Here is a 24799-nt window from a genome sequence, read left to right on the forward strand (position 1 = left end):
CAAACAACAAATATCTATCTGCTCCCAAGAGACACAGAAGCAATAAACAAAAATGTTTTAATAAAAACACTTCTCAGGGAGGGGAAAAAGGGAACAGAGACTGACAGGACAAAGCAGTCTGGCTGCAACTCCGAAAATCATCCAAAACCCACCCAAATTTACATCGAATTAAATGCCATGCACTCACGACAAGAAAGGATTGTGTTGATACACTTGCACGGTGAAGCACACACCACAAACACACGCAGCCAGCTTCCCCTGTCCTGCACCGTGCCTGGCTCCTGATCAAAACAATAAGGAAAGAAAAAGAACACAACAACAACATACACACACACCGAGAACTAACATAAAGTCTACACAATCCACACTAAACAATCACATCAAACATAAGAAAAGAAAATATCAACAAACAATTTCACAGACTCAATAGTATATAGAGCACCAAGTTGTCTCCCAGTCCTATATACGACCGAGATCGGTGCCTTACCGCACCAAATTAACATAACAGAAAAAAGACAACAGCAACACAAACATTCGCGCCGTCACCACATAATACACAGAGCAGACATGAAGGACAATTCCATTCACACAAAACAAGAATAAAAGCCAATCACAGAAAAATAGGAAAAGAGAAAGAAACTTAAACTGTAAATAGTATCGATTAGCATTAAGCTATTTACCTAGCTACACAGTCAACAAGGTCCTAGCCTACCTTAATAACCAGGAACAAAAAGGGACATGCCAGAGGTCCGTTCTTCGTACGTCGCTTGACACATCCAAGATGAATTGACACATCTAAGATGAGATCATCGTGCTAATTACGATCCGGCTAAGTTGGTTCTTTGAGCTCACCTGTTGTTGATGATTAGTATAGCTGGATTGAGTTGTCTAGGATTATTGCGCGCTCGTGCGTTGGTTTAAAAGGCGATATGCATCGACAGTAGAAACACTGATCACAAGCCCTCCGTTTGGTTGTCGAAATGGACAAAGAGCGGCTCAATTTTTTTTGTAACACGTGTTATGCGCTGAAATGCCCCACTGCCATGGATTGCCCCCCCCCCTACATAATCGCTATCAAATATTATATTAGAACATAAATTCATAGGTTAATGGTTTACAAATTACATGAGACAATAAAATAAAATAAGCAATATGAAAATAAATGTTGTATATGAAAAAATAGAAATATTATGTATACTTTTATATTGTTTATTTTATAATAAAATTAGTTTCGTCCAATTTATCATTATAAAATATTTATTTTTTAATATATATAAATATTTATTTGCATATTTTTATGACAAACCTCTGAAAAAAAATGTGTTACAAAATAAACATTATACAAGAATTTGTATTAATGGTCTTGACGGCTGTCTTATGCCGAGGGTTTATTATAATAGTAATATCATATTTGATAACATTAAATCTATGAATTTATGTTCATATATAATATTTGATAGCGATTATGTGTGTGTGTGTGTGTGTGTGTGTGTGTGAGGGGCGGGGGGGGGGGGGGTGTCAGTCGTGCTCTTTAACCAATCAGATGTGACTTCGCTATTTCAACCAATCATAACCCAGCAGGAGCGCAGGCTAAATCGTGTTTACATGAAATAAACCTGCTCCCGAGCAGGTTCAAGCTTACGGATATGTTGTATGACAACAAATGCTAGAAGCGCATCGAAGAACGAAACAATCCGAGATCAGGACAAATCCACAACAATTAAATCCAGCTAACTGAGTTAGCGACGTACGAAGAACGGACCCCAGGTTGAAGAGGACCCAGACACCACAAACACGTCACCACTGGTCAAAATAAGGGTCCTTAAATAGACTGCGTTCCCCTCATTAATTCAATAACCACACCCCCAACAAATCAAAAATTAAAACAAACACTTACCCTGCCACATACAGAAGACTCAATCAGGGCAAAACTGTGCAAAAAAAAAAAACAATATAAAAAAAACAGCTACACATCGTCGTGCCACTCCAGGAAACAGTATTTTTTGACCTGAAAACACAAGTCAACATCACAGGCCTTGCATTTCCAAGGAGTGTCCTGCCTCTTACCATGCTTTGCTTTGCAAAGCACACAGCTCCGGCGACCAGCAATGGCAGCTGGCACATGGTGAGCACTGATCCGTTTTGGTGTAATGCTCTTTGTGTACAATGAAAGCATTGGTGGCAGCAATGTCCAAGAAGTGAAGAAATAGCTTTCTGTACCACTTTATTGTTTTGTGCTGTGTGGTGTAGTATTGGATCAGCTGATCAGATAGATCAACACCCCCCATGTGCTGGTTGTAGACAGTCACTGGTGCAGGACATGGAAAACTCACTGTCCTCTATCCAGTTTGTGTTGTCACCCTTCTTTGCCCAGTGTGTCCTGTATAGGCAGCGTGGATGGTGGAACAGACAAAAACTTCTCCACTTCACAAACAGAAGATGTTTATCTCGAATCCACCTGATGGAGCCCCTCACAGATCTTTTGGTGAGTGAGTTAGCTGCATTTCGAGGGCTATTTTTCCTGTTGTCCCGGTAAGTTCCAATTGCAGCAAACTTTAAAGCAAACAAGTCTGTTAGGAGCTTTGGGCTAGTGTAAAAATTATTCATTATACATGGTACCCAGAGCCCAAAACTGTACAGTCTAACAGAGATGTCACAGCATCATATGACAGGCCATGGCCTGTGGGAAAGTTGTTCTTTCCTGTGAGGACAGCAAAATCTACAGTGTATCCATTTGAAAAGTCTGCAAGAACAAACAACTTGAATCCCCACTTGGTTGGCTTGGCCTTCATGTAGTCATTCCTGTGTTTGCTTTGCATGCCACCTTTCTTTTACCCACTGCCAAATTTTTCCTTGGATGATAGATGGCTTTACAAGCATGCCGGATAGTGTCCATGAGGGGTCTGACCCTGAAAAGACGGTCATGTTCAGCTGTGCTTCTCTTTCTGTCATTGTCCTTGTCCGCATCTGAGTGGCTCATGTGCACATTCCATGAAATGGTGCGGTATCTGTTTCTTGACATGATTGTGGCTGGAAAAGAAACAGAGAAAAGATTGTCCTGCCGCCAGTAGTCTGTAATGCACCTCAACTTCACCATGGCCATGTAGAAGAGTAGGCCAATGTAGCAGTACATCTCAATGATGCTGATGTCTGTACATTTATATTTATGGCCCTTTGCACGTGCCCTGGCAGCCTGAGCATTGGTGTTTTGACACAGAGTTGACATAGCACTTTAATGAAAAAACATTCTGAAGAGACTCATGGGAGTATGAGCATCACATGGTGTTATCTGTGGTCCAGGTTCCTGTGCAGGCAGGAATCTCAAAGCATGTGGAGCCATGTCAGCATCAGTCTCTGTTCCCTTTCAAAGGCTACACTCGATGCTGCGTGAAAACGCTATGGGAATATCTTTTCGTGTTGCCGGTTGTGAAGCATGTGTGTACCAAACACGCCAAATTTTGGCTTATATAACCTCGGTCAGGTGACGTCATCTGATTAGATGCACCTGCAGGTTATAAATAGGAGTGAGCCGGCAACATTCCTCAGATCTTTTTCTTCACCGCATTGCGCGTGTGTGTGTCAGCAAGCATAACAAAAATAAGCAGAATTAAATCTATAAAACTCACCAGTTATTATGGCGGAGTTTAGAACTAGATGTCCCCCTCCTTGTGAAAATTTCCTTTCGGAGGGCGATATGCACACATTCTGCTTCGAATGTTTGGGTGAAAAGCACGCTCTCGAAGGGCTTAATGGAGAGTGTGAGCACTGTGATCTTCTCCCCATGAAGCTGCTTCGCGTGCGCCTCACGTTCTTTAGGGAACCACGAGCCACGCTGCACTCATGGGGATCACAAGCAGATCTGGCCGAGGAGCGAGAGACAGAGTCCCTCCTTTCTCTCGCCCTCTCCCCCGATCCCGATGTCTCTCCTTCCACTTCACGAGCTCACTCCGGTGCTTCTCGCGGGTGTGTTGAAGAGACTCGTTTTCCTGCTTCTGTGGAAATGGAAGTTGCTTCCTCAGAACGCTCCTCAAAAGATGAAAGAGAATATGAGGAATTGCTCGAAGTTATAACGCGTGCAGTCGAACGACTGCATATTGACTGGCCACAGGAACAGGTTCACCCAAAACAATCTAAATTAGATGACAGATTTCTGTCGGGTGGCCAGGAGATGGAGCCAAAACACTGCTCTCTCCCATTTTTTGATGACCTCCACAACGAGTTATCTCGTTCTTGGAGAAATCCTTTTTCTTCCCGCATTTTTGTACAATCGACTTCGTTTTATTCGAACATCGTTGATGCAAAAGCACGAGGTTATCTGGTGATGCCCCAGATAGAAGAGACGCTTGCGGGCTATCTCTCTCCTGGAACATCATCCTCATTAAAGAAACCAACACTTCCCTCCAAGCCATGTAGAACTTCTTCTACCCTGGTAGGGAAAGCGTTCCAAGCAGCAGGTCAGGCCGGCGCTTCCTTGCACACCATGGCGGTTTTGCAGGCGTATCAGGCTGATCTGCTGAAAGATTTGAGCACGAGCGGCACACTGAATCATGACACATTCAATGAATTACGCCGGGCTACTGATTTATCCCTGCGTGCGACTAAACAGACAGCCCGTGCAATCGGCCGTTCCATGGCCTTCTTGGTGACCGCTGAATGGCACCTGTGGTTAAACCTGACAGGCATCAAGGACAAGGATAGAAGATTCCTCCTTGATGCCACTGTCTCACCTTCCGGCCTATTTGGCGACGCTGTGAATTCCGTCGCCACTAGGTTCCGAGAAGCTAAATTGTATGAACAGGCTTTTGGGAAATTTCTCCCACGCCGTGCTCAAGAGTCGAGGCCCTCGGCCACCCAGCCTCGGCCAGATCTGAATCTCACCAGGCAAGAGGCACAGAAAGAGAGCGTCAGCAGCCGGGCACCCCCCCGTAAGGACTGGGGTACGGCTCGTCGCCCCCAACAGGCTGCCTCCAAAAGAGCAGATCGCCGCACTGTCTTCTTTTCAAAGACTAAGTCCTGAAGCCTACGTGCCCCAGGGGGTCGGTGTTCAGTTTCCGCCGCCTCTGGTGTTTCGGACCTCACCGACCTCCAGAGATATGTTAGTGCCTCGGTTTTATCCTGCTATATTCCAGGATGCCGAACCACTAACACCCCCCCGCGCACTAAAACTTGTACCCCTTTCGGAGAAACTGGCAGCGTGGAAGTTACTGCCAGGCATATCTCCCTGGGTGCTAAAGACTGTAGAGAAAGGCTACAGGATTCAGTTTGCTCATCGCCCTCCGCGTTTCAACGGCGTGGTCTACACTTCCGTGATACCGGAGAGAGCGCATCTGCTAAACTCTGAACTCCAGGTGTTGCTGGAGAAGGGAGCCATAGAACAGGTTCCTCCTCCAGACAGGGAGTCAGGCTACTACAGTCGCTACTTTCTGGTTCCCAAGAAAGGCGGGGGGCTGCGTCAGATTTTGGATCTTCGCGGGTTGAACCGCTATCTCAAAAAGTACAGATTCAAGATGTTAACCATCAATATGATTGTCTCGCAAATCCAACCAGAAGATTGGTTCGTGACGATAGATTTAAAGGACGCATACTTCCACATAAAAGTTTTGCCACAACACAGGAAGTTCCTGAGGTTCGCTTTCGGGGGAGAAGCTTACCAGTATCAGGTCCTTCCATTCGGTCTAGCTCTGTCACCCCGCACATATACAAAATGTATGGATGCTGTCCTGGCTCCCTTGCGACTCCAGGGCATCCGTATTCTCAATTACATAGACGACTGGCTAATCCTGGCCCAGTCTCAGCAGCTAGCGCTCCGACATCACGATGTCATCCTAGCTCATCTTCATTCGCTGGGATTGAGACTCAACGCTACCAAAAGCGTTCTCGTTCCGGCTCAGAGGACAACATACTTGGGTGTCAGATGGGACTCGATCACTATGCGGGCACAATTGTCTCCCGCTCGTGTCGAATCCATCCTCAGCGCCCTCAAGGAAATCAGACTAGACCAGGAAGTGACTATTTATCACTTTCAAAAATGTTTAGGCCTCATGGCAGCTGCATCCACGGTGATACCTTTGGGCCTTCTGCACATGAGAGCTTTTCAGTTGTGGCTAAGAGCCAGGGGATTTCATACAAGGGCCAATCCCCGAAGGCGAATAAGGGTTACGCTCGAAGGACGTCGTACCCTTTCTATGTGGTTCAGACCCCAGTTTCTCACCTTGGGTCCCACTCTAGGTCCGTCTTGTCGTCGCAAAATGCTAACGACAGACGCTTCCCTTACCGGCTGGGGTGCGGTCTTGGATGGCCGTCCAGCTCAAGGGCGCTGGAGAGGTCATCTTCTCGCATGGCACATCAATTGCCTCGAAATGATGGCTTTATTTTTGGCCCTACAGCACTTCCTCCAGCAGCTGAGAGGCTACCATGTTCTAGTGCGGGTGGACAATACATCGGTAGTCTCCTACATAAATCGCCAGGGCGGACTGCACTCGCGCCGCTTGAACGAGCTAGCGCATCAGGTTCTGCTCTGGGCACAGGACAAGTTCCTGTCCCTCAGGGCGATTTACATTCCAGGGCACATGAATGTGGGAGCAGATTTACTGTCCAGACAAGCTGTGACAAACGGGGAATTGAAACTCCTCCCCGACATAGTCAGCCAAATCTGGGAAAGATTCTTTACAGCAGAGGTGGACCTCTTTGCCTCCCAAGAGACAGCACAATGTCCTCTCTACTACTCTCTGACTCATCCAGCTCCCCTGGGTCTGGACACGATGGCCCATACGTGGCCCAATTTACGCCTTTATGCGTTTCCACCAATATCTCTGCTCCCGGGAGTCCTGGCGAGGGTCCGTCAACACGGTTTGCGCCTCTTACTGATAGCGCCCCGTTGGCCGGCCAGAGTATGGTTCTCGGATCTAATATCTCTCCTCGATGGCTCACCTTGGATGATTCCAGTGAGGAGGGATCTTCTGTCTCAGGCGCAGGGGACAATATTTCATCCCCGACCGGAGCTTTGGAACCTTCACGTTTGGCCCCTGAACTAAGTCAAGCTGGTCTTCCAGCCAGCGTTATTGACACTATTCTAGCCGCTAGAGCTCCTCCACTAGAAAAGCTTATGCCCTCAAATGGAATGTTTTTGAAAGTTGGTGCATGACGAAGCAGGTAGACCCAGTCCACTGCCAAATTGTTTCAGTGCTGAAGTTCCTGCAAGATAAGTTGTCCTCGGGCTTGTGCCCTAGTACCCTTAGGACGTATGTGGCCGCTATCTCAGCCTGCCACATTCCAATCGAGGGGATTACTGTGGGAAAACACCCTTTAGTTGCCCGTTTTATTCGTGGAGCTAAACGGTTGAAGCCACCCACTAGAGCCACGACCCCTTCATGGGATTTATCTATCGTGCTCGAAGGTCTAATTGACACTCCTTTCGAACCACTAGAGTCAGCGCCGGACAGGCTTCTGACTCTTAAGATGGTTTTTCTTATGGCCATTACCTCTCTCAAGAGGATTGGGGATCTGCGCGCCTTGTCAGTCTCCCCATCCTGCCTGGACTTTGCCCCTGGGCTAGTCAAGGCCATTCTGCATCCTCACCCGAACTATCTTCCGAAAGTTCCATTTTCAAACATGCACCCTGTTGTTCTTGAAGCCTTCTGTCCTCCGCCTTTTACAGCTTCGGAGCAGGAGAAACTTCACCTATTATGTCCAGTACGTGCTTTTCGGATTTACGTCCACCGCACCTGCCAGTGGCGTAGATCAGAGCAGCTCTTTATTTGCTATGGAGGCCGCAACCGGGGGGCGGCCGCTACTACGCAGACCATGTCACATTGGGTGAGAGATGCTATTGCTCTCTCCTATGAGGCGCGTGGGCTGACTTCGCCTCTAGGAATCAGGGCTCATTCAACCAGGGGGATTGCTTCATCTATTGCACTAGCAAGAGGTATTCCCCTGCAACAAGTGTGTGACGCGGCGGGCTGGTCCTCCCCGCACACATTTATTAGATTTTATAGTCTGGATGTTCCTGTCACTCCGGGCTCACGAGTCCTCGAGTCAGCTTCCCAGACATAGTTCTGAGACCTCTCAGCCTTGTGCGCACACGCTACACAATGCGGGGTCCAGACACTTGCAGTGCGGCGACGTTGGTACTCTCGTTTCCATAGCGTTTTCACGCAGCATCGAGTGTAGCCTTTGAAAGGGAACGTCTCGGGTTACTTTGTTGTAACCCTGTTCCCTGAAAAGGCGGGAACGAGATGCTGCGTCCCAATGCCGCACTGCCCACGTGACCGGACGTCCGTTCAGACAATCAATCTGAGGAATGTTGCCGGCTTACTCCTATTTATAACCTGCAGGTGCATCTAATCAGATGACGTCACCTGACCGAGGTTATATAAGCCAAAATTTGGCGTGTTTGGTACACACATGCTTCACAACCGGCAACACGAAAAGATATTCCCATAGCGTTTTCACGCAGCATCTCGTTCCCACCTTTTCAGGGAACAGGGTTACAACAAAGTAACCCGAGACGTTCTCCATGAATGAGTAGGCTGCTTATTTTCTTTGGGTTCTTTGCCACTGGTTCTTTAGCGCTGAAATAAATAAGGCATGCTGTTTACACAAACTTTCATGAAAAGGTTTTATAGTACCTTATAGTAATTACAGCAGTTGTTTAGTATAAATGACCTTACCAATACTGTACTAAATTTTTCTGCAATACACTACAGTTTACAGTATATATATAGATAACAAAACCGGTTCAAACCAAAGAAAGTAACAGAGTTAAACGCTGACTGGCATAAATTCTTAACCATTGTTAAAATGGATGTAGAAAACCAAGAAAGCACTAAAATATACATTACATGATGATTTTCATAGCAGAGTTGGGAAATAGACCTGCTGAACTGCACATAGTTGGAATTGTTAGATTTTTTGCACATATTTTAAAGCCTCAGACTTAAACTGGCATCTCCCCCACACCTCTTGTCACTGCTCTTTACCTCATTTTAACAGAGGTCTTCTGGTGATTTTGTTATAACACTTAAAAATTACATTGACTCTGTGATGGGGTTTTGCCAAGTTTGTCAGTGGAAAATGTTTCTTGGGGTCATTAATGTAGAAATATATTATTATTGTGTTTCTTAAATTTGCCTTACATCAGACATTTCAATGTTTAGTGTTCATAGTTCTAACTAAAATCATTCAAAAGACTAGCTAATCAAAAAACCCTTAATAAGAAATACTTCACTGGGCTCTGTTGTGGTTGAATCCATTTCTACACCTGCGACCAATGTGTTTCTGTGTCTGTATGAAGTGGAAGCTGTGAGGTGTAACCTGGGTGATAAAAGACAAGGCCAGGGGTGTGTGTGTGATCCTATACCGTAGCCCCCTCTCTTCTTCTCTTGCTTTTACACTTACACAAATGCGCATCCGCGCACAAAACACACACAAACACTGCTCTGTCAGGAAAACTTCTTTGACAAGGAACCTCTCTAATGACACTTACTTTTGCTTTAGGCACGCACAAACACACTGTCATGTTATAATGAACAGTACACATGCGCACAGATTTTGTCTTTATGAGTGACACATGCACACTGACACTGAGCATGGGAGACAATTACCCATAATCTCGTAGAGCACAAGAGAGAAAAACAATTGGCTCAGTTGTGATCACATGATGCTCAGCAGACAAAGCACATGCGTATATCACATTGCTCGTATATTAACTTAAATTTGCAGACCAAGTTTCACGCAATCCAAGGTTCCACTGTATATCAAAATGCGTATTCCCTATGTGAAACACTGTTCTGCCGGGATTCTTTTCAAAGGTAAACCACAGGTTAATTTGTTTTATTTTTACTATACAGCAGTGATTCTGTTGGAGTGTCATTAGAGGGTTTCCCAAGAGAGCAGTGTTTCTGTTAGAGTGTGTGTGTCAAAGTCATTCTTTCCCTTCTCATCCTACTTCAGCTCTACACACGTGCACGCAGACACACCCACACACACACACGAACACACACACACACACACACACACACACTAACGGAAACACCAACGGAAACACTGCTCAGTCGGGATTCTTTTCAAAAGTGCAAAGAAGTTTCCATTATTTCTCATTGGATGATTCGCTTTGATATATGACTGTTTTGATACGATATACAATTACGCTTCCAGAACAAATTATGCTCACAATCCAAGGTTTGACTTTGGCTGCTTAATTTTTAATTCCATCACTGGAGGTGGAAAATGTATACATGCATGTATATATAATATGTAATGTATACATTTTCATATTGATGAGCACATGCAGACATCTGAACCAGATGTGTATGCAGCTGGAAATGGTTGCCATGCAAGCTGAAAGCCTCTTCGCAGCAGGTTAATTTATTCATTCATTAATCCGTTCATAAATTCACACATTTTACTTCTTGTATTTCATCACAGATCATTTTTTTCCACAGAAAATTATTTTCTGTTTGAAATATTCGTAAAAAAAAAACACATTTATAAATGTTTTTAAAATCTTTATTTCTTTAATATCTGAGAGAGAACTAAATGAATACAGATTGTCGTTTAATGTTTAATTTTAATACCAGGTGTTATTTGATGACATTGTGTCTCATCTTCACTATGGCTGTTGTGCCCCCATGTGGTACAGAAGCGGCACTTGTGGACTCCACTTGCACGATAATTATCATATTTGTGTGATAATTTATATGATGTTTGATTAATAATTGTAAGAATCCCTTAATGTACAATCATTTCCTTTTTTGTGTCATTGTTTAACTGACTTTTTTTTCCCCGGTATACATTTCTGTGTGGTAATTTCTCTGGCAAAAATAAAGAATATCTAATGTGTAGACTAAATGGTTAGAAAAGTAACGCGTTGAGTGTAGCGAAAGTATCAAAGGAAGATTAGCAAGTCTTTTTCGCAAATCTACTTAAGTAAAAGTAAGTATGATGCCGTAAACCTACTCATAGAAGTACACTTTTTTTTTCAAACAGTTACTTAAATAACTAACGGAGTAAATGTAACTCGTTATTACCCACTTCTGTTAGCTAGGTTGCTTCACTGACCTGCAGCTTCATTTGGATCCCACACTTCTATAACTTTGCACTGGAGCAGAGGTCATCAACTGGCAGACCACAGTCTAGATGTGTACACACAAGTATTTCACCTGACTTAATTCAAATAAAAAATATATTTGTCACATACTCAGTATAATATGCAGTAAAATGTTTATATGACCGTCCATGACCTTAAAATTTGATTATTCAAATAAAGAATATAAACTAAGAATATAATTAAAAAAGTTAAAGTAATGAAATAGAATTCAAAATAGAAAAGCCACAAGCAGAACAATGTGCAAAGTTCCAAAAGTGCAAAATGTATAGACCATGTGCAAATGTGTGTTAAATCCGCAATGTGCAACATGATGAGTGAAGGAAGAGTATTATTGTGCTATTGTTAAAAGAACAAAGAGAGAAGATCAGAGTGTTTGGTCCTGAGTGATGTTATTATTGAGAGTCTGTATAGCCTGCGAGAAAAAGCTTCTCCTCAGTCTCTCTGTGTTGGCCTTTAGAAAGCGAATTGCTTTCCTGACTTCAACAGAAAGAACAGTCTATTGTTGGGGTGGTTGAGGTCCTTCACTATCTTCCTGGCCTTGGTCCAGCACTGCTTGTTGTAAATTGAGTGCAGGTGAGGAAGCTTGGTGCAGATGATGCGCTCAGCTAATCGCACCACCCTCTGTAGAGCTTGGCTTTCCTGCATGGTGCTGTTCCTGAACCAGGTTGCAATGTTTCCTTGGAGGGCAGTGTAAAGTCAGTCAAACGTTTGAGGAGGTAGAGACGCTGTCGGGTCTTTTTTACCACACAGGGCTAAAAAATGTAACCAGTGGAAAGTGGCCACAGCTCAGCATCTTGGCAGACTGTAATTAAAGTTTATAATCATGACCCAGCTTAGCTTCTTTTGAAGATATTCTGTTGGGTCTTATGTGGATCAGCGAGAGCTAGATCGGTCAAAATGGACATTTTGATTGCGAATGGTCAGAGACAAATGAAATTATTCATTTTTAATCATTAATATTCAAGCATTATAAGTTAATGTTGCCACTGTTAGTTGCTTATTTGGATCTTTGTAAATGAGAAATGTGATGTAATGTCGTAATGACCTAGATCTTCACAAAATTTAATTGATAATACCTGCACTACAGGAAACAATCTAATGATCTAGAAGAAGTTTAACACTTCTTTATGACAGCACAAAATTATGCTAAATGACATTTTCTTTTTACATTCTATATCAAAACTCAACAGACCAGTAATGTTTTTGTGTCTTCCATGATTATTTTCTCACCCTATTGCCCACCATACTCCAGCACGTATTCTGGATATATCTGGTTAGAATTAAATATAACAAACATTCTGGGATATAAAGTATTGTCAACACAGCTGTCATGTTTATTTTCAATTTGGTCACCATCAGGTTTGCAGAGATTCTTTTGCCCAGTTGTGTATTTTCCAACAATCACCCGAGCAAGGAACATTATTCGTGTGTTGGTTGTGTCTCCCTGGCATTGGCGTTTACTGTAATTGTCTGCGTAGGAAGCATGTAGAGCAAAGTATGTACCTAAAAGAAAATGTATAACATTTGTAAATAAAGGAGATTGATGTGGTATAAGGTAAAAAAATCTAACCCAACTTACCTTTGCCATAGAGGTGAGCATGTCTTACTGAATCAGATATTCTGCAGTCAAAATTGTATAAGCAAATACCATACACATTGTTTTTGTTTGTGCCATGGAAGAGTCTTTTCTCTTCAATATCTGACTGACCTTTTAATCTCATCAGCTGTGATTTCTTCCTACAGAAAAAAGGATGGATACAAATATTCATATACAGTAGATAGTGAACATTTGTGTTGCACAATTAATTTAATAAAAATCTAAATCACATTATAGACTGGTGCAATTATTTATGAGTAATATACACGTTGTCTGGAATTTATGTAAAGCATATCAATTATTTAGTGTATATACTTTTAAGGTGATAACTAAATATTGGCAAACATACTCTTAATTAGCTAGACTTTATTTGCTGTTAGTCTAGCTCAGTGGTTCTCAAAGTGTGGGGCGCGCCCCACTAGTGAAGAATACAGATATGACAGGAGATGATTATTACAAATCCCCCAAAATGATTATTTTATGCCACATTTATTTTGCAGGGGTTTGTCAATGTCCAAATAACAAATTATTTATTACAAATTACACTAAATAAATATTTGTGGTTTGAAAAATTACAAGAAACGATTTTTATTATAAAATAAGCAATATAAAAATACACATGTGGTATATAAAAAATATATATATAATTTTCCCCCATACACCCTTTTTTTATACTGCTTATTTTATAATTAAATTCATTTGTTATAATTTGTAATTTGTAAACCATAAACCTATGAATTTAGGTGGGCAATCCGTGGCCTAGGTCGGGGGCATTTTAGACCATAACACAGTAGCGTACTGTATGTAGTAAGCATAATAACATCAATAGACAAATAATTTGTTACATGGACCACAAATAAGCAGGTGATTTAGCCCTATCAGCCTAATCAACCAAAAACCGAGCCGAAAGGAAAACATGATGTAGCCTACAGTATGTTGCGCTTAGATTCATGGTGGGGATGGTGGAGGCAGAGGAGAGACCTCTGTGTGTTTTGTGTCTTAAACCGTTGGCAGCAGACAGCACGAGACAAAGTAGGAAGACATTTAGAGGCAACACACCCCAGTCACGTTAATAAGCCACTTAACTTCTTTGAAATAAAGCTCTAAATAAGTGACAAAGTAAGCCTGTTATAACAATTGCACGTGTATTTGATCTGTTTTAAACTTGGTGTTATTTGATCTTACTGGTTTAGAAATTGATTTTTCAATAAATAGTAAACTTGGCCGTTTTCGTTATCATTTTGTTGACAAGTGGGGCTTGAAAATTCGCCCACCCCCTTAAGTGGGGAATGACAGAAAATGTTTGAGAACCACTGGTCTAGCTAAATATGTTCAAATACAGCAGAGACTTTGACCATCCTTAAACGACGACTCAGAACGCATCTGTTTCTCCAGTACTTGAACTAACCTCCCCTCACCAAAAAAAAAAAAAAAAAACCCCTCTTGTTGAACTATTGGCACTTAGTTATTAACCTAGTTAACCCAGTGTAAGTATGTATCCAGTGATGTAAAATTTAAAGCACTTTTTGTAAGTCCTTCTGGATAAGAGAGTCTGCCAAATGCCTAAATTTAAATGTAAATGCAAAGCAATAGCACATGAGAGGGCGTGAAGTACAATACCATGAGCTTTTATACATTATTTTTATAAATGGGAGTTATTATCAGAAGATCATGATTTGTTTGTTTATTTAAACAGCTATTTTGCTCTACCTACACTTCTAACACAACAACAGCCTACCAGACCTGGTGAAAGTAACTAACCTTCAACCCCAAATACCATAAAATGGAAAGATAGTGTACTCGGTAGGGTGTACATTGTCTCGCAGCTGTTTTGCCTTCTTTCCAGTACTTGCAAGTACAGACCTATTTTCTGTGTAATTTAATGATTGCATAAATCATTCTGGCGTGCTTGTACATCAAAGCACTTGTATATCAAAGCAAATTTCCTGTAAGAAATAATGGGAATTTAGATGATTTCCATAACCCAAAATATTAATATAAAAATAATTAATGCAAAATATAAAGTTAAAAATAAAACAAATTAACCCGCACCTTTGAAAGAAACCCAATCTTGCAACAAATGATCACTATACGTGTGATGCACGTGGATCGAGTCTGAGCATAGGAGATGATTACCCACAATCCCACAGTGGTGAGAAAGAAGAACCATTGGTTTAGTTGTGATCACGTGACACTCGGCAGACAAAGCGCCTGCGTACACATATATTAAGACCTCACTGGTTTATCATGTTACAATTTATTTTAAAAAATTTTGCTCGACTTGCAAAACCCTCGCAGACCGGGTTACTCGATCCAAGGTCAAACTATATATAATAAAGTATATAAGAACACTGCAAGGAAAATATAGTCACATGTATTTAAAATTTCATTTGGCTGCCTTTAAATTTTTATTTACACAGATATGACCAGATTTATCGATAAAAATACTCCCTCAGAAATGCAACACAAATATACAGGTTACTCGCTAAATGTTCTAATATAATATTTGATAGAGATTTTGTAAGGGGCGCAATCCGTGGAAGAGGGCATTTTAGCGCATAACACCAGTATCGAAGATGTCCACTTCCCTGGGTCACATGACTGACGAATGAATTCTGTTCTGGCTCAATTGTTTTTCCTGTATTGACATTGAATTTCCAAGCTTGAATTTTCCTATCGGAATTTCACACTTTGAAATGGACTGTTGAAAATTTCGTGTGATATTTAGAGCATTTAAAATTAAAGATGTTGCTTTTTAAAGTCAAATATTTCAGTTTAATATATTCAGTAGTATTTAAATTTCTAAATTAACAATTCAACAGTGATTACATTTCAAAACATGTTTTTCAAAGGCTCATATAATTCAAATAATTATGATGCTAATTTGCCTTTATATGTTTGTGTGAGGAATCGGAGTGTATATGTGTCAACAGCAAACACATTGTACAAGTGAGGAGGTGTCAAGAGGTCTTACATATTCAGGGAGTCTCTGCTAAAAAAAAGTAAGGCACATCAGTCACTTTACCACAAACAATAAGTTATAATTTACCTAGTTGTAGACATACCCAAGACCAGTGCACACAAACACGGCGGCGCCCGTGTGATCAACACACTTATCTATTTGCGAAGAAAAGAGATGCAATATTATGGTTTCTCTCATTTCTTAATATTATCGTACTGACAGGGGCTGACTCGCATTGGCCAGCGGCCCACCACAAAAACCACTGTCCGCCACTGCCTAAGACTTCATCAAAATCGAAAAACGAAAAGTATCAATTCCAACTATAAAGTTCTACCATTAAATATTTATATTTTTATTTATTTTATATTTTGCTGGAGAAATACATTTTAGGCAGAGACATCAGCTTTGTCTTGTTAATTTTATCTGATTAAAATTGATGTTGGCATGCAAAAGTTAATTTATCAGTATATAAGAAGAGCTTAAGAAGAGACCTAAACAGGTCCTTAAACAGGTTCAAGGAACGAAAAATGGAAATGTATATATAAAAAAATATATATATGTTATTTTTACATATATTTGTACATTTTTTTTCCTTCTGTTTGATTCATTTCCATTCTCACTTCTTGAATCTGTCATGGCAAGTCTTTCCTTGAGAAGCGCATTGTAAATGGCCACATCTTGTCTGTAAAAATAATTCCTCATGCCCCTCAGAACTACTTTTTGAGTCCCAGAATATGTAGGGCTAGAGGAAAAACACAAATCGTTGTCATACAGTACATTCATGTACAATCAGGCACATGAACAATGTTCACATTACTTTAGAATAGCGTAAATTATGCTTTGATACAGTTTGTGTGGAGACGATTGTAACTAGGGCATTAGAATTTAACTTTGTTTTTACTTATTTTTTGGACTTACCAGACACTATGCCTACTAGTTTTTCCAAAGTTATCACTCAGCATTTTAACTAGCCACTATTTTGTTGTTGGGAAAATACATTTTATCTGAGTAAAACTTACTATGGCATGCTAAAGTAAATTCAGATTCATTAAGAGATACAGTCCATCCACAAGTACAGTAGAGGCATTTCAAATGACCAAGATCAGTAACCTTCATTCTTAAGACATCAAGTTAATGAGGTCACGAAATACACCGCAATCAACAGTACCCACCAGAACCATCAGAAGACATTAAGAACGGACATCACACAAACGCAATTCTCGCAAAATTAATTAGTAAGTTACTCACCCTTATACTATTACAAATTATACACTGTCATGTGTTTGTTAGACTTTAAATGTCTAATAATGTCTAAACCTGTTTTACAGAGCTGTTGTTGCAGCTACAGTATAAAAAACATTACTAGCCATAACAATCAATTGAAGTAGATATCAGTGAGAGAATAGGTAAAAAATTAGGTTGGAGTAAATAGGTTGCTTAAAGTTCTTCACTTTGCCCTTTTGAACTGTCGGTCAATATCGGACAAAGCCTCTTATCCCAATTAAATTATGACTGACAATAAGCTTGACATTTTTCTTCTCACTGAAACCTGTCAAACTCTGGATGATTTTATTCAGCCTGCTCATTATCATTTCCTATTCTTCTGCTAGGTGACTTCAGTATTCATGTTGATACAATTTGCCCCAACACTACACAATTACTGTCTGTTTTAGAATGTTTTAATTTGACACAGCATGTTCGCGTTCCTACCCATACTCTTGGTCATACCTTTAATATGCACTTCAAGGGGGGATATCACTTCTATTTCTGCTTCTGGAGGGTGCTTTCCTCCAGGATGCCTCAAGTGCCCTTTTCTTGTTTTTTTTGTTGTTGTTGTTGTTGTTGTTTTTAATGTGTATGTGCATATGGAGCCCTGTCTTTGCCCCTCAACAATAAAATGTAACTATTAATCTAAATTTTTTTTTTGACTACCATTAACCAATGCCCGCCCTTGAGGGCAGAGCGCGCTCGTTACGAGCCGGGTACGAGCTCGCAAAGTGCATGCGCATTTTCTGCAGGCTGGGTGGTGCGGAGCTGGAGGAGAAGCAGGCAAATTACACTCAACAAAAATATAAACGCAACACCTTTGTTTCTGCTCCGATTTTTCATGAGATGGACTTAAAGTTCTAAAATTCCTTCCAGATACACAATATTACCATTTCTCTCAAACATTGTTCACAAATCAGTATAAATGTGTGATAGTGAGCACTTCTGCTTTGCTGAGATAATCCATCCCACCTTACAGGTGTGCCACATCAAGATGCTGATCTGACATCATGAGTAGTGCACAGGTGCTTTCTGCACCCTAATTGGAAGGTGCAGACTGCAACAAAACATTAAATAGGGTGTACAGCGCACACTATAGTCTATAACAACAAATGATTCTAAATAAATGAGTGTGCTGTTTGTGCAACAGTGCAACAACCATTACCTGTCCTTTTATGAACTGTAGTTCAAGTAGTGGTGGTCATTAACTGCTAGCTAACTGGGTAAGGGTGTTACAGCGGAGTCTGTAGCTCTATCCACCATTTTAGGGAACATGTTTTGTTTTAAAGTAAGTTACAGGACTTTTCCCTTCTTTTCTGGAGGGCTTTTATTTCACAAAAACGATATAATATGGATATCCACATAATTATGAATTATTATATTTATGATATAAAAAAACACTGTCTTTAAAGAAAATATATTAAGTAACAGATTATATTAGGGTTATATTTCAAATTAGATAAAATGCTGATTTTACAGCAGTAAAATTAATGTGTCTCGACAGTTTAAACATTTAATAAGCACTGCATGTGCATGTTTGTGTGTTTTATGTGTATAGATTTTAAAAAATTATTACTAATAGTATAACATATATTCCAGACATGCCTCGAAAAGAGAGGAGGAAGAAACAGCTACAAAAGGAGCTGTGTGAGGCTGCTAAAGGCAGTGGATCCTTCACCAGCTGGATTACAAAGAGCACAGGTAACATTAACACATGTACCAGTTGTTGCATTGTAGAGGTATTCAAGGATAAAAACAATAATAAAAACAGTTGCAATGTTTTGGTTCTATAACATTTTCTATCATTACTTTATCATGGACTAGGTGCAAAAGTTGTTAAGTGTAGATAATTAAATAATAGACTAATGCAATATTAAATTGTGCATTGTTCTCAGATAAACAGCAAGTGGAGGGTGATAGTTCAGATGAGGAGATGGAAGGAGGAAGCGAGGCAAAGACTGAGTCACAGGCAAAGCCTAGAGAGAATGTAGAGGAAAGGGCAAGGCAGGAGAAAGAGACTGGAGGGAGAAAGTTAGAGAGTGAGACAGAGCCCAGAGAGCAGGAGAGTAAAGCCAGTAAAGCCAGGGAGAGGACATTCCAAACCTACTTGGACTTGCACACCCAACTGATCCTGCCCATGTCATACCTGTACAATTCCACATACAGTATTATGAAGTCTTTATTCAAATGTGTGATAATATTAGACCCTGCCAACCAGTACTGTCAGCAACAGCAGCAGCAGTAATCCCTCAACAGCAACATTGTACGCCATCAGGTAAAACATAGGCTACTATATTCCATATTAGATTCGTCATGAATGTGAGTTGTTGTTATTTAGCCTGTTCTATCTTTTTTAACTTTAAGCACTTGCCTCTTTAAACGTCTCTGCACGGCCCTGCTCTGCCACAATTAATAAAATCGAGGAAAAGGCCAAAAGCATTATTTAAGACGATAAATAAACTTACCAACTGCCCACCTCAGGATGCTCTAATGAGTTTTGCTGCCCTTTTTCTTGGATTATTTGCTTGAGAAGACTAATGCTGTCCACCAATGTTTCCCTACTGATACAGAGCTCAGCCATCCAACAAATCTATCCCATCATCTCTGTCTTGTTTTTCTCTGATGACTCTAGATTCTGTCTCTAAGCTAATCCTGAAATTCAACTCTTCATCCTGTCACCTTGATCCTGCTCTTACTTCTCTCCTGAAACTTCTGCACCTATTTCTCATTTTATTAACGCAACTTTTACCTCTGCTTTATTTCCTCTGCCACTAAAAACTGCTGCGGTTACAGTACACCTTGAACTCCTCAGAAACCCAACCTTGACTCCTCAGTTTTATATAACTATCGTCCCATTCCTAATTTACCTTTCATATCCAAATTACTGAAAAGTACTGTTGTTCAACTTTATTCTATCTGTACACCTACTCCATTTGCCCAAATTGACAAACTCTTTGCTTGCGTGAAGGACATTAGAGATTGGCTTAACTTAAACTTTCTGAAACTAAACATGGACACAACTGAAATAATTTTCATCGGAACCCCTGCACTCACCAGCAACATTTCCACCAATTTCACCTGCGAGATTGCTGGCTCTCACATCAAAACATTTACTTCTGTCAAAAATTTTAGGAGTAATCTTTGACTCCACACTCTTCTTTCAACCTTCACAATCACATTAAATCTGTCACTAAATCTGCATTCTTTCATTTACACCGCATTGCCCAACTGCGTCCCTTCATCAGTACCAAAGATGCCGAAACAGTCATCCATGCATTCGTCTCATCACGCATTGATTTCTGTAATGCCCTTTTCATTGGTCTACCTGCCAGCTCCATCTCCAGATTACAATATATTCAAAACTCCTCGGCTAGAATACTCACTCATACCAAACGCTCTGCTCATATAACACCAATCTTGTCTGATTTCCATTGGCTTCCAGTTGTCTACCGTATCAAAATCAAAATTCTTCTCCTGGTTTTCAAATCTATAAATGGCTTAGCTCCCACTTATCTTTTTAATCTGCTTGCCCCCTACATTTCGACTCGTTCACTAAGTTCCTTCGATTCTACCTTTTTTGTTGTCCCTCGGTACCGCCTCCCCTCAATGGGCGGCAGATCATTCAGTGTTATTGCTCCCAAACTTTGGAACTCTCTACCATACTCTCTACAGTCTGTTAACAACTTCTCTACTCAAAACTCACTTGTTTTCCAAATGTTACACCTGAATCCACCTGTCCTCTGCATGTCTTTTTTTTTGTGTGTGTGTGTGTGTGTGTTGTCTGTTTGTTGACTGTTTTCTACTCATTGTAAAGTGTCCTTGAGCTCTGGAAAGGTGCTATATAAATAAAAATGATTATTATTATTATTATTATTATTATTGTATATTTGTTGTATTATTATTTGTAAACTTGTAATACTTAGCATGGACACACTGAAATAGCAAAAAACTGCAGTTTGATACCACAAAAAAAATGTATAATCAATAAAAAAGATAAAAGCTTTGAGATTACCATTTTGTCGTATTTTGTATAAGACATTTGTATTTAAATGTATTTGATGTTTTGCGGAGTAATACATTTTAGGCAGAGACGTAAGCTCGGTCTTGTTACTTCCCCAATTTGCCACCAGCAAAACCGGTTTGATAACGTCACACCTACTGTATCATGACTGAAGGGCGAGAAGAGCATTTAAAAAAAATGGCCCTGTAATGTACTAAACACACGCACTTGTTATATGTATAAATACTATTAAAATCACTTGTTTAAAAAAAAAGAAAGAAAAAAGAAGCAGAGAAAAATAATGTATATATTATATTTATATGCAATAAGAACGTGTGATAGAAATAACACTAATCATGTACAGTTGCATTTTTAGTATTCATGGCAAAAGCAAGGGTGTCAATAGGCCGCAATACAGAAGACACGCAATACCCAAGATTGAAACATGAATGCCCCTACAGGTAATGTACGTCATGTGCCTGAAAAATTCACAGCATGCCACGGCAAGTCGTGGGATTCCTTTCCTCAATACGCGCATTCTTAATGGCCACATCTTGTATGTGAAATTAATTTCTCATGCCCCCAGAGCCACTATTTTACTTTTTAAGTCCTAAAATATGTAGGGCTAGAGGAAAAACACAAATTGTTGTCATTCAGTACATTTATGTACAATTGGGCACATGAACAATGTCTACTCTGCAATAGTGTAAATTATGCCTTGCTACAATTTTATTGTATTTTTTAATGACCAAACAGCTGTTTAATTTCAATCCTGCCAGTTCTCACCACACTTTCATTATTACACATATTGTATGTAGCTTTGATTTCTAATGTTCTTTTCTAGGATGCAACTTCCCCAAAGATTTAAGTAATATTTTTATATTTTTCTGACTACAATTCTACCAACATATTAATGGTTCATCACTATACTTTCAGGTTATAATAATGTGTAGGAGAATTCTTAACTCACTTACAGGCATTTAAAATCTCCTCCTCAACTCTGATTCAAAAGAAATTTAAATAAATTCTATTAACATTTAATAATCTTTTTTTTTCATCAACAAGGAGCTTCACAAGTAAAGAATCGAAACTCGCCCAGTAATCTGATTAAAATTTGACGCTGTCCTGGAGTACCACTACCCTGCATATTTTATTGCTTTCTCTTTACTATCTTGCATGGTTTAAACTCATATACAAGTCGTTTTAAATTAAGAGCATGAAATGTGCATGGAGTCTGTTCTCCAGGCCCTGGATCAACAAACACTGTTCTAAAATAGTACAGTAAAACAGAATAAAAATAATGAAATCCTGTTTATAATCAATTATATGAAAAACTGAATGATACTGGTCCTACCTGCAGTACAACTCCCAAAGGTCCACATTCTGTATTCTGTAGATATATTTCAGAGGCTCCCGCAGAAGACCAATTTCTTGCACATACTTCTCCACTTCCTGAAACTCATTTGTTCCCCTGCCCACAGTAAAAGCCTGAACAAGGAGGATAACATCAGATTAATAGTTTAAGGGATTATAGAATCCTTATTCAAGCAGGAATTATAAACATAAATATATTTGTTTATGGAGAGTAATCAGGTGAAAGATCGCAAATTATAATTATACGTAATACGTAATCAAATGGGTCGAATACATTATCTGGACACCTCCTTGTGTCGAATGAAGCCCTTTAAGTGTATATGTACTGTATGATGAAGTATTTCTTTTTAATTCTATTTAAATAAAGCAGTCATACAGCTATTTTCTCTGAGCACTGGTTCCAAATAACAAAAATGTAGCACTTACTGAGAACCACAGACACCTAACCACAGATGCAGAAATGTCCTAGATTTTGAACTAATCACCTTAGCAAAATTTTTATTTTTATTTATCTTTGTATTTTTTAAATATGGCTGCTGTACGCACAGAAGTTTCTTTATTCTCAATGGAAGCCTCTAGTTAACATTCGGAATGCATGCCTGAGAATCCTAAAGACTATCAAAAACTACAGTATCAGTCAAAATTTTAAACACAACCTGAAATAAAACACAGAATTAGTAATTAAGTAACAAGAACCACAGTCAATTGTTATTTTAAGACACAAAGACCAGCTATTATGGAATAGTTCTTGCAAAAACAGTATTGTCAAGTGCAAAACCCATCAAGCACCATGATGAAACTGGCCCTCATGAAGATCATCCCAGGAAAGCAAGACCAAAACTTACCTCTGCTGCAGAAGAAAAGTTTGTTTAGGGTTACCAGCCTCAAAAACCACCCATTAACAGCACCTCACCTTACAGTAGCTCCGTTGTGAAGGCTTTACCGAGCATTAGTAACAGACACATCTCAATGTCAATTGTTCAAAGGAGATATTTTATATGCCTTCAGCATTGTTTTACAATGTAAAAAAAAAAATATCAGAAAAGATCATTGAATAAGAAGATGTGTCCAAATTTTTCAATAGTACAGTATGTATAGCTCTATATCCATATGAACAAAACTTGTTACACACTTGACAGTAAAATGTATAGTTCCCAGTTCTAACCACCATTCTGCTCATTCCCTTTAACTACTCCAGTATTTGATGATCAGGCTACACATAGCTTCTGATGTGCTCTAATGTACAATTGATTCTGCTACCAGCAGAGGTATTTGTAAATATTTAGATGTAAAGTCCATGCTTGCATATTTACACAAGAGGGTATCCAGGAGATTCCCAACATACTTTAATATTACAAGGAGCATCACTGAACATTTTACTTATAACTCTTGGCCATGAGCACATAATAAATCATTAAAACATATCCGAAAGTATGTTTAATAAATGTTGTATATCATTTACATGAGCACAAACGCTCATCCTTGGTGCCATTTATGAACACATGAATTGTAAAGTAGTGGTGGAAAAAAGGTGATTACAGGTGATCATTTTATAATATAATACAAAGCTTCTCTGTATTTTTTGGCCAGAAATTCTTTGTGTCCAGAGATCCTCAAACCTGAAATAATTGTCTAGTTTGCTTTTTCTGCATAAGCTCTACCTGAAAAGGTGTTTTAGAGTCCATGTTCTCCCAGTGAGCAGGTAGAGATGAAGCCTGGTCTGCGCACTTGCATCTGTTTCGTTAAACAAACAGTAGTTTCACTTTCGTTTCATGATAAAAGAAACATATAAGATGAACTCATCAAGCAAGCAAGAGTAGCCATGCCTTAACTAAACAAAACATTAATGCACAGACCTGATAATACGCTCCATGGAAAGAGAACGTTTTAATTTTTTAATCTGTCCCGTCCTTAAGTTGGTCTTCCGCAACCCTGGTTTTGGTAAATGTACATGTTATTACAATGTTTGTTTGTTTTTTATATCATGCTTAATTAAAAAGCTTTTGATTTAACATGATTACTATAATATTATGAGGTAAAATTTTCATTTATTCATAAACATATTTGTGGACATATTTATTAAAGTTTTTTTTTTTTATTTTACAAATCTGAGAAGTGACATTACCATGGAAATCAATTTTAAAGGCCCCTGCTGCTGTGTTGAAATTAATAACTCCATATGGGTTTTTATTGTAAAACATTTCCAGTTCTGAGCTGCTGATGGGGTTCACCGGATCATCCTGTAATGGAAAACCTATTCCATCAAGGCACGTAGGAAAGAGCTTTAAAATAGTAATTAAATAAAACAATACCTCAGTTCTGTGCCAAATGCCACACTCTGCTTGATAGAACCAGTGCCAAGGATAATCAGAAGTGTCCATAGCTTCAGTGTCATCATCTTCTCCTCCCCAACCAGCAAACATGACACCAAATAAATAAAAAATTATAAAATTTGAGGTAGCACTCTAAACTTCCTGCAGTTAGGCAAGCTTA

General features: G+C 39.7%; 1 protein-coding gene across 9 annotated transcripts in view; it reads right to left on the reverse strand.

Annotated features, from left to right (window-relative positions):
* The window catches only part of LOC128534098 (protein mono-ADP-ribosyltransferase PARP11-like), a 29049-nt gene extending 4312 nt beyond the window's left edge, over positions 1 to 24737 (reverse strand). Inside the window, exons 1-9 of one of the 9 annotated variants that reach the window (XR_008361451.1) lie at positions 24432 to 24729; positions 24163 to 24238; positions 23968 to 24040; positions 22287 to 22420; positions 12687 to 12844; positions 12461 to 12610; positions 11059 to 11132; positions 1898 to 1931; positions 569 to 795 (exon numbers count right to left, since the gene is read on the reverse strand). Coding sequence is in view for 8 of the 9 variants with exons in the window: in XM_053508398.1 (XP_053364373.1) it covers positions 12339 to 12610; positions 12687 to 12844; positions 22287 to 22420; positions 23968 to 24040; positions 24163 to 24238; positions 24432 to 24729 (1011 nt within the window). In the remaining variant the exon portion in view is untranslated. Of the gene's footprint in view, positions 1 to 568; positions 3031 to 8492; positions 8571 to 8604; positions 12611 to 12686; positions 12845 to 22286; positions 22421 to 23967; positions 24041 to 24162; positions 24239 to 24431 lie in introns of those variants that run through there. The other 8 variants (XM_053508400.1, XM_053508402.1, XM_053508401.1 and 5 more) reach the window with 8 other exon arrangements.
* Positions 24738 to 24799: the final 62 nt, after the last annotated feature.

Source organism: Clarias gariepinus, chromosome 12 (assembly GCF_024256425.1).
Source record: "Clarias gariepinus isolate MV-2021 ecotype Netherlands chromosome 12, CGAR_prim_01v2, whole genome shotgun sequence".
Lineage (NCBI taxonomy): Eukaryota > Metazoa > Chordata > Actinopteri > Siluriformes > Clariidae > Clarias > Clarias gariepinus.